At 38.7% G+C, this 15,209-nt stretch overlaps 2 protein-coding genes, 1 long non-coding RNA gene and 1 pseudogene across 3 annotated transcripts; 2 read left to right on the top strand and 2 right to left on the bottom strand.

Moving 5' to 3' along the window:
• The first annotated feature begins 9 nt into the window (after window positions 1-9).
• On the top strand, window positions 10-1,369 carry LOC124326326 (tripartite motif-containing protein 5-like). Its single transcript, XM_046785083.1, has 3 exons — window positions 10-281; window positions 346-509; window positions 577-1,369. Exons 1-3 carry the CDS (start codon window positions 138-140, stop codon window positions 1,301-1,303), a joined length of 1,035 nt encoding a protein of 344 aa, XP_046641039.1. The 5' UTR covers window positions 10-137; the 3' UTR covers window positions 1,304-1,369.
• A 321-nt stretch (window positions 1,370-1,690) lies between these two features.
• Window positions 1,691-2,666, bottom strand: LOC124327771. The gene is made up of 4 exons (XM_046786766.1): window positions 2,448-2,666; window positions 2,274-2,383; window positions 1,983-2,161; window positions 1,691-1,905 (listed from the first exon to the last, which is right to left on the bottom strand). The coding sequence occupies exons 1-4, from the start codon at window positions 2,562-2,564 to the stop codon at window positions 1,691-1,693; spliced, it is 621 nt and encodes a 206-aa protein (XP_046642722.1). The 5' UTR covers window positions 2,565-2,666.
• Window positions 2,667-9,226: 6,560 nt separating this feature from the next.
• Window positions 9,227-10,469, top strand: LOC124326801. The gene is made up of 3 exons (XR_006915848.1): window positions 9,227-9,428; window positions 9,883-10,035; window positions 10,242-10,469. It is a non-coding gene; the product is annotated as an uncharacterized LOC124326801 (long non-coding RNA).
• A 269-nt stretch (window positions 10,470-10,738) lies between these two features.
• Window positions 10,739-12,014, bottom strand: LOC124326584 (annotated as a pseudogene).
• Window positions 12,015-15,209: the final 3,195 nt, after the last annotated feature.

The raw sequence follows: 15,209 nt of genomic DNA, 5'->3' as shown, positions 1-15,209 counted from the left end.
TTCATGACTATTGCTCCATCTATAATAATATAGATGCGTCACCTTCCGCCGTACGTCGCCCTGGGCAACGCGTGTTTACGTTATCACCAAAAACCTTGAATTAAGATAATTTTTGACGTATCTTCGACGTCATCAAAATGGCAGCTGCAGTTTGTACTTCATCACCAGAGGAAATCGAGAGTTTTGTTACATGTAGCATTTGCCTGTGTGAATTTGATGAAGAAATCAGGAAACCGAAATTCCTACCATGCGCCCACACACTTTGCCTCAAATGTTTAACGGTAAATCTTATCATTTTACACTCATGCACATAGTTACACATCTCAACTTTGTATTTTATCACAGGGAATACACAAAAAGTTTGTCATTAGTTGCCCACTCTGTCGTAAAGAGTTTTCGTACCAGGATGACGTCTCCAGCCTTCCAAACAATTCTTACGCTCTGCACATGCTCAAACTGACAGCAAATAAAGGCTCAGATGAAATTACAGTCAAACCTAATTCTCAAGAGTAAGTAATAATTGAATTATTTAAAAAATAAGTGAAGTTTTTAAAATTCTGACATCTCATTAATCAGGAAACCAGCAGCATGGTGCCTTACCTGCCGAACAGTGGCTGATAAGCCCAAATGCTCAACTCACTCTACCGTGGAAGTTTCAGCCAACACAATCAAGAATTTCGAATCTTTCATAAAACTGAAAGAAGATCTCAAGAACTTGATGGCTGAAGGTGAAACCAAATTGTCTTTGGCTATCGAAAAGAGGAAAGAAGTTCAAGCTCATTTACACCAAGTATCTCAATGCCTGAAACTGGTCTTGCACGAAGTCAACCAGCAAGAAGAGCAAAACAACACCCTACTCTGCGAGATGCTTTCCCAGTTGGAGCTGTCCAACAAAGTCTCTGATGAAAAGACCATCTCCCCCGCCAGCACTGAAGTAAAAGAAGAAGATCCTCATTTGTCCCAATTGGTATCCCTTATTAACGAATCCAAACCAGAGAAGAGAAAGAGTCTGGAAGTCCTCAAGGAGAAAATGGAAAAATCACTCCAATTATGCGAGAGTAAATTAGCCAATGCTGTCGCTTTGGCCAAAGCTTTTCAATTCCAGAAGAAGTGTAAAATTTCTGTCCGTCTTGCTGACTCGAAGAAGCAGCCCATTCCTACCTGGGGATTGCTGGAAAGCGGATTTGACACGTACTGGCCCTACGACAACAGCCTGACGCCGACCAAACGCGATTTCCTGCTTCTCTCTCACATCGTCTTTTCCATTCAGAAGAGGGGCATGAAGATCAGATCTAAGAAATGAAGAACAACCGTAATATCCTGATTCAGTTGAAAGTTCTATTGGCTTTATCATCTACGTGTGCAGCCAAATTTTAACCCTCTTGACAGGCGACTGATGAGCTGAAAATATATGTCGCGAACATTTGAGAACATGTTTAAACTTTTATCGTGTGAGTACATGTGTATAAACATTTTAATACATGTATCATTTCATGATTGATGATCAAGTGGTTATTTGCGGCCTCGTCCAGCTATTTTAATGTACAGTACGATATTATTAATATGATATATTAAAATAGCTTGACGAGGCCGCGAATCTGATATGATATTAGACTCGCGGCCTCTTTCTATTGCCTACTGTTTTTTTGTTTGTTTTTTTTTTTGTTTTTTTTTGGGGGGGGGGGATTGTTCAAGGGTTATTAAAAAAAGATTTGAATTCTTCGCTATTCACTTTCTCCATTTTGTCGGAATTCAGTTCGATTTCGACCTCGGTGTTAAAGGTACAACTTTTGCAACAGATTGGATCCTTTCCCTTTACAATTATGATAGCATTGAAAGCGATGGATAAAATGCCATGTCCAATCGTCAAAAGATGAATAGCTAATTTCCAATTTATTGCGTCACCTGAAATAAATAGAATATAAATCTAAACAGATTTCTATCGATCCATCGCGTTTTGTCAAACAGAAATGAAGACTCACATATTATTTCGTCGTCATCAAAGAGGCTGTCAATGTCGAGATGATCAAATTCGATGGAATTCGTCGAATGCAATTCGCAATCGGAATTTGATATTTCATAAATCACCATCGAGTGGATGAATATCAAAGCAAATCCAAAAGTGAGAGAGAATGACGATAGGCATAAGATTCTTTTCCACCTAAATCCCGGTACAAGACACGCGCATAATAAATGTGATAATAACGGATATATGATAAAAAGCTGCGTGTTATCTTTGATTTTATTACGAAATGCGGCAGAATATTTTATACCTGGGGCAGCAAAACATCGAAATGCCCATAGTGAAAAGCCAGAAACATTCACCGAATCCAACACCAATTGTGCGCCAGTCATTCCAAGAGTAAAAATTCTGATATCCGACCTATAGTAATTAAATAAAAATCGAAAATAAAATTTGAAAAATACAATGCTGAAATTTAGCACACCTGCAAAACTAAAATGAAAGCGGTAAGAAGAAAAGAGAATGCTCCAATCCATTTTGCCCGCTTTAGAATAAAGCTTGACTTGGGTTCTACTTCTAGTTCTGAGTCTGACTGATGCATGACGCTATCAAGAAAATTTGGAGAAGATGTGAATTTGTCGAAAAAATGTGTTAAATCGAATGATACTAAACAACTAAGTTTTTTTAACGACCTTCTTTATGGATTGTCGAATAAAGACTAGAAGCGATAAAGACTAGAAGCGACAAGAAAATAAAAAGATAGGTAAGACATAAGCTAAGATAAGACAACCTGAACCTGTATCACAATTTTCCAAACTGTGAGTCCGTGTGACAGAGGAGAAAACCGCAGATAAAACTTATGAACGAATGAATGCCATACTGTGGCAGTTTCAATCGTCTTCAGCCTTGTTTAATTATTTCAGTGTACATATTTTAAATGAGAATGGGCAATTTTAAATAGGGCTGTGGCCCGGGACGTTTTTAGCGGGTTTTTTTTTAATGGGTTTTTTAGACGGGTTTTTCTTCTTCCGCGGGTCGTAGCGGGTTGGGCCAACTGAGTGACCGGGTTTGGCCCGGGCCAACCCATGGGTCAAAAAATTTTTACCGGTCGGGTAACGGCCCGGGTAAAAAATCGGGTCAAACACACTTTTTTTTTTACAAACTTAAAAAAATTCCCAAAATTTCTTAATTATCTTATTCTTCCAACAGTGACACGTCAATTCTGTCTTCTGAACACCCCTGAACGCCCTTTTCTACCACTTATCCTACTTTTCATGCTACGAAATTATCGTAGAGCATTTGGCGGCAATATTTTGAGGCCGCAGGCATAGAAAATAACGAGCTTCTCTATGTGACTACTAGATGGCGCCACCGCTCGGGTTGGCCCGCGGACCCGGGGGTTCAACCCGTCGCCCGCCCCGTTAAAAAAAATGCCTCGGTGGGTCGAGTCGGGTTGGGTTTTTTTTCGTTCAGCCCGGGCGGTGGCCCGGGTTTTCATCGCCCGGGCCACAGCTCTAATTTTAAAGCTTTAATAAAAATTGTAATTGTAGTTACGTATAAAAAAATAAATATGAAAACGTTGTCTACCGCTACCGCTAGGTGACTTATTACACCAGAAGTTATTAATGGCGCGAAAAAAGAAATCGTCTGCTGCTTGTACCGTGGTGTAGCTATCACATTTTACGTGAAATCGTGAATGAATCCAAGAAAAAATTATTTATAGCCTATTTGAATGGCTATCATAGAAGTTCTCTGTTGATAAATTTAGTGCCGGTAAAATAAGATAGAAAAGCAAGCTTATCAGCTCGCCGCGAAGGGAAAGTCGTAAGCCAGTTGAAAACTGTCTTAAATGAAAAATTCAGGGCCTATTATTAAGTCGGACTTTTTAAATGCCTTCCTAATTTTTCAGAATTTTTCTGTAAATTCTATGTTTTTTCTTTGTAATTTTCTGGAAAAAACTTCTATCGCGAAATTTGATTTGTCTGAGTCATGGTTTACAAAGGGCATGGGTCAAAACAATATTTTTATTCTAAAAAAAGTAAATCTATAATAGGACTTGAACCATGGCCCTCTTCATTATCATACCAGCGCTATAACCAACAATCTATTTTTCGTCTTTTAATTCGATCCATTATCAAAGTAAATAAAATTATTTTTGTTCTGGCAGCACCGCATATTTTTTGTGTAATTTGTTATACACACTTTTCTTCACAGACTTTTTGTCTTAAAACGGGATTTTTCCGTCACTGTTCAATATCCTTACAAGTTATTTACGTTTAGTATGCTCAACTCATATTTTCCTATTTTTACACATAAAGTTCAGTGATTGAAAAGTTGTAGTCGCCACCAAAGTAAAGAAAAGTTGTAGTCGCCACCGCCAGATGTCACTAGTCGTTAAGCAATTATTTTAACAGTTTTTCATTAATTACAGGAGAACTAATTAAGTAAATGAAATTATTTTTGTTCTGGTCGCACCGCATATTTTTTGTCTAATTTTTAAGACCAAAAAGTCTGAAATGTGTCGTAAAAAGCCCGAGCTATGGAGCGTTACATACATACATACATACATACAGACAAAGTGACATGGCTTTTTTTTTTCTGCGTATGCGATTAAGATAGAAAAGCAAGCTTATCAGCTCGCCGCGAAGGGATAGTCGTAAGCCAGTTGAAAACTGTCTTAAATGACAAATTCAGGGCCTATTGTTAAGTCGGACTTATTCACAATTCACACTGTTCTTCACATACTTTTTGGTATATTTCAATAAAAAATATTCGACAAGAAAGAATTAATTTTAAACTTAACACGTTATTTTAAACCTAAAACGTTAAGTAAATGACAAGCACGTTAAGAATGGAAAGTGGAATTTAAACCTAAGGTGAAAAAGTTGTAGTCGCCACCGCAAGATGTCACCAGTCATTAAGTGAAAAAGTTGTAGTCGCCACCGCAAGATGTCACCAGTCATTAAGCAATTATTTTAACAGTTTTTCATTAATTACGGGAAAACTAATTAAGTAAATGAAATTATTTTTGTTCTGGTCGCACCGCATATTTTTTGTGTAATTTTTAAGACCAAATTGTCCGAAATCTGTCGTAAAACACACGAGTTATGGAGCGTTACATACACACACACATACATACATACAAAGTGACATGGCTTTTTTTTTTCTGCGTATGCGGTTATTAGCTTCGCCCTTCGGGCTCGCAATTATCTTTGCGATTATTTTTCCGTCACTGTTCAATATCCTTACAAGTTATTTACGTTTAGTTTGCTCAACTCATATTTTCCTATTTTTACACATAAAGTTCAGTGATTGAAAAGTTGTAGTCGCCACCAAAGTAAAGAAAAGTTGTAGTCGCCACCGCCAGATGTCACTAGTCGTTAAGCAATTATTTTAACAGTTTTTCATTAATTACAGGAGAACTAATTAAGTAAATGAAATTATTTTTGTTCTGGTCGCACCGCATATTTTTTGTCTAATTTTTAAGACCAAAAAGTCTGAAATGTGTCGTAAAAAGCCCGAGCTATGGAGCGTTACATACATACATACATACATACAGACAAAGTGACATGGCTTTTTTTTTTCTGCGTATGCGATTATTAGCTTCGCCCTTCGGGCTCGCAATTATACATTGCAGGAGAAAGAAATGTAATTCTGATTCACTTATTTGACATAGTTTTGCCAAAGACTATACAAAGTCTGTGGGTTTGCACCCAATGCACATTTGCTCGTGGTTTGATCCTCCTGATTTCTAATTGACAATGGCCATTCAACGAAGGGATTGTTTGTGTGATTGCTTTATCAATTTTTGAAGGTAACTATTTTTTCTTTGTAGAAGGAAAAGATAAGTTAGGAGTTTTCACATATCTTGGTTGACGGTGTTGGTGTTGCTGCAAACCTGTCACTGAAATGAGGATGGCCCCGCAATTCTGCCCGATGATCCGACATTTCATTCGATAATGGTTTAACTTGAACGTGCCAAAAATTGCAATTGGTAGAGGAAGGGTGCCGTTTGAATGTCAAACATCCATTGAAAGTAAAAGAAACGGGTGAGATGCGAGCTGCGGTCGTTGGGTGGTCATCGTTCGAATTTTATTCTAGTTCCACCATCTAGTACTGCTTAGGCCGCTTGCGTGAACAAGCGGCCTAGGAAGAGACGTTGGTCATTTTGTCCATAGACCCCGATCCCATTTATCTGAAAGGGGGGGGGGGGCCCAGTCTCTTCGCTTACATATTGATAAGGTACTTAGTTGAGAACGTTCAACCAGAGTCAAGCAGTCGTAAATGACCACATGAAACCTTATATACTAGGCCGACCTACTGCAGACATCTCTCGTGAGTAGTGGTGAGAGTTCGGGTATGGGAGCATTCATGCCCACCAGCGGAATCGAACTCACGTCTCAAAGTACCTCGATTACTGAGCGACGCCTTGTCCAACTCACCTGCCCGACCTCTTCAAATCTACATGCTGATTAAAAGTTACATGTTGTAGAAGAATTCGGAAGAATTCAATGTCGGATTGTGATACTTTGCTGCCATAGCTTTGCAGGCTTTGCATTTCACAATGCACTTGATTTGCTCGCTATTTTGATATTTTCTTCATTTGAATAAATTGGAAACGCTGTCTACCGCTAGGTGACTCACTACACCAGCAGTTAGTGGCGCGAAAAAGTAATCGTCTGCTGCTGTACCGTGGTGTAGGCGAGTCTAGGCTTATAACACATTTCATGTGAAATCTTGAATGAATCCAATAAGAAGTAACCTATTCGAATGGCTATAATAGAAGTTCTCTATTGGTAAATTTAATTCAGATAAAAGATTGTACATTACAGGAGAAAGAAATGTAATTCTGATTTACTTATTTGACTTAGTTTTTCCATGAAGTCTGAGTTGGCAAAGTTCTAATGCACAATTGCACGTGGTTTGATCCTCCTTATCAACGAAGCTGTTTGTGTGATTGCTGTTTTAATTTTTGGAGGTAACTATGTTTTCTTTGTAGAAGGAGAAGAAGATAAGTTAGGAGTTTTCACATATCGTGGTTGACTGGTTGCTACACAGTACTGATTGAAGTTCAAATTGGCAACACTTTCTAATTCGTGTTTTCATTTTAGCAGTTATCTCATCAGAGTTAATGTAGGATATGATGCCTTTAGTCTTATTATGACATTTTGCAAATAAAATGTTTGATTAACTCTAATGTGATTCCATTCCAATTGCACAAGATTTATTCGATTTCTTTTTTTCTCTACTGCCTATGACGAGCAGTAACTGTACACTGAGTGATGATGAGGGAAATTTGTCAATCTAGCAGCAGTCTTATGTAGCCTTAGGTCTATCACATTCTATTCGAATAATTGTCACGTCAATTTGTCTTTTTTCTTCTCTAGGTATTATCATCATCTCTCGGAGCCGACAATCCAACGTCAGTCAACTCTTTCTCGACTTTCCCTTTTGACTGTGTCCTCGTGTACATTCATGCGAAGGTGAGTGTATTCACGAGGACTTTCTTTCCTTCCGCTTTTCCTACCTGACATTGGGACTTTTCCATCTATCCACGTTCGACTTCCTCATCCATTTAAGGTAATACAGTCGACCATTTCATTGCAAATTTGATTTTAAGCCACTTGGCAGTGATAACTAATCTTCGTTCAATGGCGCCTTCAATTTCTGCGAGATGTAGCTCACATGACGCCATTCAATTATTTATAGTCTGGCGGTTATAAAAAAATGTTGTGGTTGCGTTTTCCATCAGACCACCAGTGTCCACCGAAACTTCATGTTTCTGTTATCTGTCAACTCGTGTCTGCTCATCGTCTGTTTCTGATGTTCCATGATTAAATTTCCTTTTCTAATAATGTTTTCAATTCTTTCTTGATTAGATGGAATATTTCTCACGTTACCAGTGCTCCTTCGTCAAACTATTTCTACAACTTCAAGTTCAAACTACTTCGTCGCCATTAAATGAAAATAACGAGGAAACACTATTGTCAATTACATTTTCAGCTCTGGACGGTCTGTATCAATTTGTTCTATTGTTTTGGAGGCCCTGATAGATTGATCTTCTGCAGCCATTAGCTAAGCTTGATTCTAAATTTTTTCGGGTCGATGACGTAGTACTAAAAACCAAAAATGACTTTATATGACACCGTTTAAACTAGTACAGCTGTGATTCGTTATACAGACTGTTCGAAACATTATTTTTGACATTAATGCATTTCTTCTCATTTTGGATATTGGATATAGCAGCAAGCTCGCTATTGGGAAAGCTTTTTCTTAACTCTGAAAACCTAACTTAGCCGAAGGCCCCCGCTCGTAACGCGCACGAGCCCTAATTAACAGATAGAAAGTTTGGTTACTAGATGGCACAGCTAGTCGTTTTTACTGTCACCCTGTTTATACCACTTTAACGATTAATTATGAGTCTAGGAAAGTTTGGCAAGCTAGTAACTATTATTGCGAGCCCGAAGGGCGAAGCTAATAATCGCATACGCAGAAAAAAAAAAGCCATGTCACTTTGTCTGTATGTATGTATGTATGTATGTAACGCTCCATAGCTCGGGCTTTTTACGACACATTTCAGACTTTTTGGTCTGAAAAATTAGACAAAAAATATTCGGTGCGACCAGAACAAAAATAATTTCATTTACTTAATTAGTTTTCCCGTAATTAATGAAAAACTGTTAAAATAATTGCTTAATGACTGTGACATCTTGCGGTAGCGAATACAACTTTTTTACATAATGACTGGTGACATCTTGCGGTGGCGGATACAACTTTTCCACCTTAGATTTAGTTTAAATTAACGTGTTAAGTTTAAAATTTATTCTTTCTTGTCGAATATTTTTTATTGAAATATATTCGTTATGGATGGTTAAACATGATTAGAAACCACCAGATTTCCATAGCATCGCCGTGATGACGCAATCTTTGATGACCCAATCATGACGCAATAACCAGATTTGTATTTAAGTTTTGCAGTTATTAAACTTAAAGATGGTTATTTTTAAATTCAATTATTGAACTTTATGTGTAAAAATTTGAAAATATAAGTTGAGCAAACTAAACGAAAATAACTTGCAAGGATATTGAACTGTGACAGAAAAATCCCGTTTTAAAACCAAAAAGTCTGTGAAGAAAAGTGTGAATTGTGAATAAGTCCGAACTAACAATAGGTTCTGAATTTGTCATTTAAGACAGTTTTCAACTGGCTTACGACTATCCCTTCGCGGCGAGCTGATAAGCTTGCTTTTCTATCTTTTATTTGTGCTTATTCCAGGACTTTGACGCATAGCCAAGCAGAACGGAATTGTCAAAAGCCCCATGTGTCGTGTCTCATGACTCATCTTTTCCCACGCCCCTTTTTACGTCGTCTGCCGAAGAAGTTTTCCATCAAGAATGTAACTTAACAACTGCTTAACAAAGAATTGAGAAGAATGGAACAAAAGTCTTCCATCAACAAAAACAGGTATTAATTCAAATGATAAATTTTTATGTTTTATTTAATCTTATAAATGTTTTCATCAGAAAAGCAGTGATATGAATAACAAGATTCTAAGTCTAAGGTAGCATAGTCTCTGGGAATTTCACGAAAAACAGTTTTCACATCTATAATAAATGTGATCCCTTATTATTTCACATGAAATATAAAATAAATTGAGAAAACTGTCGTCTAGATGTTACCCAAACAAAAAAGTGGATCTCGTGATTTCATAACCTTGAGAAATCAAACCCTAAAGCCCTGAAGCGTGTATAGTCATTTTCAATCCACAATGCTTAAACAGGATTTCCTTGCTCCATTTAGTAATCATGGGGATAAATAATGTCTTTAACTTGTTGAAACTGGATTGAACCTAATTGACAAACTGAATTGATAATGCTACTTACTAATACCATAACTGTTTTTGTTATTTTTATACTAGATATGGAGAGCTTCCAGCTGCATCATTCTTCTCTCCTGTCCTTGCGTACGTTTAAGCGAGTGCAAAGGTATCCATATGGTATGGAGACGTCGTATATATTCTACCTCCAGAAGTCACCACTACTGTAATCATTCATTTGGCCATCAAGTCAAGGTAAAATTGACCTTTATAGTCTTTTGTCCTCTTTAGCCTTTTTTCGTAGTTTAAATCTATTTTGGATTTGGGCTGTTGGTCGTTAGTCTCTTGACTCTTGGATAGTTATGCTGAGAATCCAGTTTTTGTTATTACTGTCTCATTTCCCTTTTGTCCGGTGGGATTTTCGTTGTTTGGTGCCGGCATTGGCGGCTTCTACGATCCAGGGCTCTGGGTTCGCATTTTTGGTCATTGTTTTTGACGTTTGATGAAATCTCTTTGGGTCGCACTGGCCTTCGTCCCATCTATGAATTACCATTTAGGTTAACCAATCAAGTAAATATCGCCATTGGTCTGCACTCTGCAGAAGCAATGTCATTTTTTGCTGCCTTTAAAAGTGGTTCCACTGGTTCTAGCCACTGACTGACCGTTCTGTGTATTTCTTTTAAATTTGAATTTAATCTGGCATTCAGCCAAGGAACAGCTGAATTGCGGGAAGACAAAAAAGTTGAAAAACTCGTTTGCCGATGAAATAATTCGTTTAATGATAATAACCAGTGAACAAATTGAAAGTGAGGATCGGGTATTCACTGAAGCTTGAGATTTTCTTTTTCTTTTTTAAGGGTGGGATGTGAGCTGTGTTCTGTGTTCGTCTCTTTGTTAGTTCCACCTATTTAGCGTGAGCATGCGTGAACAAACAGCCTGGGAAAAGATTTCGAACCACTCCCGTATACGATAGAAATGGGATTGTTTTATCCTCCAGTCTTTTCGGCTGTATTACTAAGCAAGGTGTTTAGAACAGAATCAACCAGAGTTCAGCAGTCACGAGAACTGCAGGATAACCTTATTCACTTCGGCTGACCTACTGCAGACATATCTCTCCCATTAATGTTAGAGTGGGGTGGGGGCTTCCTTGAAGGCTGGCCAGTTGACTGGTGGATGTATCGTCGTATCGACATTTCCGCATTTATTTTAAAACAGCATCTAAATTACCGAACAATAATTTTGAGACCAAATTCAGCTGTTATATTTTAGTAGAAACACAGGCTAACGATCAATGCCTTCCTTTGCCTAACACGACAAAAGTAACTGTGAGGCAGTTGTTCACCTTCTTATTTGGTAGTGGTTACATCCAAATCATCGATCTGCTAAACTGTAGGATATCAGCGAGCTTATTGCAAAAAGGTTTTGATACTCGTTTCTCAACTTTTCCATCAGAATCTGGGCACCATCTCGTATTGTTATTATAGTGTTGTTTGGCTGCTTCCTTGGTCGGGCTGGCCGACATCCAATTTTTGTTTTTTCTCTTTTATTTTGTCGATTTGTTTTCATCTGACTCTTTTGTCGATGGACATTTCTCCTCTTTTAAAGTAAACAAAACTCTAATCCATCTGAAGTGAACCACTCTCAAAATCGGTGCCATTATAGAATAAGATATTTGAATTGCCAACTGCGTTTTACTTGATTTTGTTGTGATGTTAATTCCTCCAGTCTATTTACTTTCCGTCTCACAACATGTTTTAAATATAATTTCTTCTTCCAAAATATATCCCGTAAAGTGGGCAGTTCCTTTCGTCATCCAAAAGACTCACGCTATCCGAAATTAATGCGATCTGCAACCAAATTTCATCTCCCTTTTGTAAATTGAGTGTCGATTGCAGATTCAAAGGGGTTTCTTGCAAATTTAAAGTTTGGTACTCTTCCACAAAGCCCCACCCGATAAAATTCCCGTTCAGATAGAGACCTACTCCTAAACTAAGTAAAGATGATGACTTAGGAAATCGGGCGTGTCCAGTAAACGAGAAGAAATACGTTCCCGGGACAGGTGCCGTGAATTTTCCTGTCGTCAAATCCATGGCGTTGCCGATGTTTAATTTGGAAATCTGGAAAGGAATTGAGACATTTGCCGTGTTGAAGAGAGAATTCCACTGGTCGTAGAAGTAGACAGGTGCCGACTTTACGTCGTCATATCCGATCATTTCTGGAAACCTGCCATCCATTCAATTGAATTAGAAATTTTTGTGCTGTAGTAAAAAGAAGGGAAAGGTTGCTATACCTGCTTCATTCGGCAGTTTTGAAAAATCGCAGTAAACACTTTCGACCATTTTGACTCCTTTAACGGAATAGAATCCGCTCAGGGTGTGGCCAATCCTCCAAAGATCTTCGCACGACGTCGGCATTCCAGTGACGGCCACTTGTCCGGTGCATTCGAATCGGCCCAGTGTGTGGACACCAGAAGAATATTGTTGCCCAGTTCGGCCGAAATTCAAACGGGTGACGGTCAGGATCTCCTTATCATTAATGACTCCTGCATTTCAAATTGTATCAAGTTTGATTCGGTTTATCTAAAGCGTTTGAATTGAAAACATCTTACCGCTATCGACTTATTGCTCCGGTGCAGTAGAATCGCAGTTGCACTTCATAAAAGATTCGACGCAATTTCCATCCAATCCGCCCTGGCAGGTGAGGACATCCGTGGTGGCGCCGGCCCAGAAAAAAACCTTGTAAACCTTTGCCGAGCCAGTCCCCTTGACAACAAAGCCTTTTCATGAATCATGGCATCGTGATTTAGATTTAGATTCGATTGATCCGTTTCTCCCTTCGTAAAATGACTTGAGAATTTCACTGATGCATTGGACTATAAAACTGTGCGGGCGAACATCATCGTTGAGTCGCGTCATTCCTCCGATTTGTTTCCATGACGATCACAACGATGGTGGTGAACGGTATTCGCCTATTAGACCCCTTTGCTGATGGGGTATAATTTTCACGTTGAGGTTATTGCTTTTTTGCTTGTTGTCAGCTTCTATTATTTGTTTTCTGATTTGTTGCTTATCCTTCTGTTGCCTTGAGTGGATTAAATTTTTACCGGAGTCACGAATGCTCGAGCCGATGCAATCACAACATTTCCCACTTTTCCCCATTTCCGATGAGACAGTCATTATCGAATTAGGTTGTTATTAGCTAATTGAAGCGATCGAAAGACATTTCTTCGTGCGGAAGAAAACCAAGTGAAATGTTGATAGTGATAGCTATACTGTTGCACTTTTGTACGCCAGGTAAAATGGACCAAATCTGCAAGCCTTAAAAGTTTTTCTTAAAGTTTGAAAAAAATAAAAAACCAGAACTGTACCGAACTTTTCTACCGCCAGGGGGACCGTTGGCGGGTTTTTTTTTAGACGGTCGTGAAAAGAAATTTTGACATGTGTATTGCAATCCAAAGTCGACAGTTTATATATACAGTTAGAACATTTCAGATACAGATGTACATCGAGATTTCTATTTTCTGCACAATCGAGTAGTGAACGTTACTTTCGATGATTGGGACCGGCTGGCTGATGGACTTGAGGCGCTGCTCTTGAGTTTCTGAACGATTCTAGCTTTCTTCGCTTCTAGATCGGGTGGTGGAGATTGAGCATGGCATTTCCTTACCATCTTCACTTGTTCTGTTGCGACTGGCTGTTCGATCGGCTTGTCTGCTGGTGTCAACTGCGTTTGGCTGCCGTCGCCGCAATCCTTCACTTTTATGGTCTCTTTTGCCGGCGGTTGTTGGAGTGGCTTGGCGAATTTGAGACTTTGAAAGATCGTATTAAAGTCTATATTCAGAGAATCGAACCAATTAGTCCCCAAAACTGCCCCAAAGTTGTGGATGTCGGCAATCAGTAGTGGCAATTGAGCTTTAGTTCCGTTGTAGGTGATGTTGAGTAAACACCTGCCGAGAAGTGGGATTGGCTGGTTGCCCGTACTCATGACTCTCCTGCCTGTGTACGTAGTCAGTTTGGGTTTGCCCAGTTTTTCCCATTTCGCTAGGCCAGCCATGGAGCAAGTGGCGCCCGTATCAAATTGCATTTGGAAATCTTTGCCGTCTACCAAGACATTTACATTGTTCCGTCACGGATGAATTTGTTCCAGTCGAAATCCATGAGGAATGGAAACGCTCGCCGCCCAATCAAATTGCGTGTGTTGTCAACGTCTGACACAAAGACTGGACTACGAAAGTCGATTCCAGCGAAGCTCATCTTGGCTGAGAACACGCCTTTAAGCGGAACTACTCCAGTCGCACATGATCTGCCAATACCCTTGATAGGGAACAACTTTGGCTGTCCTATTTCGGACCACAGGGCTTTGCTGATTAATGCCTTATCGCAACCAGAGTCAAGTTTCAAACGTACGTCATGGTCGAATATTTTCAGTTCAAGATACCACCTTTTTAGTCCTGGCATTTTGGAATTTCTGTATCTATGGAATTGTAGAGAATAGTAGAGAATTATGTAATATGATGAATTTTTGAGAATTCAGGAAATGTAATCGATGTTTACCACGGGATTCGAACTCACGTCTCGATCACTATGAAAGTGTCTCGATTTATAATTGACGATTTATCCAATTCACCCACCTGATCACTACTCATTATACATTAACAGATATATTTGTATTTAATTTCATAACTTGGATTTGGCATGTTCATCTGGCTGTAAACTCCCAATGACTCTTGTATATGGCCATTTTAGCATTTAACCTCCAAACCAATTGTATTTAGATTTTGGGGTAATTCAAATTTATGAATAGTTCCACGTTTATAAACTTGAATGGCATCCTCTATAAATAGCTATCACTGGCCGGTAATCAGTTTGAAAAGTTCAGTCATTTTTATTTACTTTCACCGTTCTCCGCCACTCAAATCGATCAAACCTTCGGTCAATCTCTAGTGAACATGGTTTAAATTGGTGCCATTAAAGATATTTGAATTGGTTTTCAAGTTTTAATTTGTGGACATCTTCCAAGTCAAGTCTATTTCTTTTCCTTCTCACAATTTATGTTTTTTTTTCAGGAAAATATATCAAGTAAATCCTTTTAGTTGTATCACTCAATTGTTGCCGATCTTCTGATGTCGGGGAATATCAGCCAAGTCCGGTTCACCGATTTTGGCTCAGAGGCTCTTGTTGATTTTGTTATTGATTTTGGGTTTATCCCACTCGATTTGAGTTTTAAATTTATGACGAGACGGTTCAATTTCGAATCGCAGTGGACTAGTGGAGCAAAGCGTTTGACTTCGTATGTGTGACTTCCAGTTATACTGATCGCTATTTGATCTGATGGAATTTCGAAAGCAAATGCCATCAAACTTTTCAAAAACATATTCAAAAGTATTGATTTCGTATGATTGCGACCTGACATCAATTAATTAAAGCATT

The sequence above is a fragment of the Daphnia pulicaria genome, chromosome 2 (assembly GCF_021234035.1).
Source record: "Daphnia pulicaria isolate SC F1-1A chromosome 2, SC_F0-13Bv2, whole genome shotgun sequence".
Lineage (NCBI taxonomy): Eukaryota > Metazoa > Arthropoda > Branchiopoda > Diplostraca > Daphniidae > Daphnia > Daphnia pulicaria.
Note: the sequence above shows the minus strand (reverse complement) of the source record. Positions and strands in the feature narration are given on the sequence as shown.

Bases quoted from the DNA above. Each gene is read 5' to 3' on its own strand.
- LOC124326326 (XM_046785083.1), top strand. From the start codon at position 138: ATGGCAGCTGCAGTTTGTACTTCATCACCAGAGGAAATCGAGAGTTTT. The intron at 282-345 runs GTAAATCTTATC...ATTTTATCACAG, and splicing joins TTTGCCTCAAATGTTTAACG to GGAATACACAAAAAGTTTGT. The intron at 510-576 runs GTAAGTAATAAT...CTCATTAATCAG, and splicing joins GTCAAACCTAATTCTCAAGA to GAAACCAGCAGCATGGTGCC.
- LOC124327771 (XM_046786766.1), bottom strand. From the start codon at position 2,564: ATGCATCAGTCAGACTCAGAACTAGAAGTAGAACCCAAGTCAAGCTTT. The intron at 2,384-2,447 runs GTGTGCTAAATT...TAATTACTATAG, and splicing joins CTTTCATTTTAGTTTTGCAG to GTCGGATATCAGAATTTTTA. The intron at 1,906-1,982 runs GTGAGTCTTCAT...TATTTATTTCAG, and splicing joins TGATGACGACGAAATAATAT to GTGACGCAATAAATTGGAAA.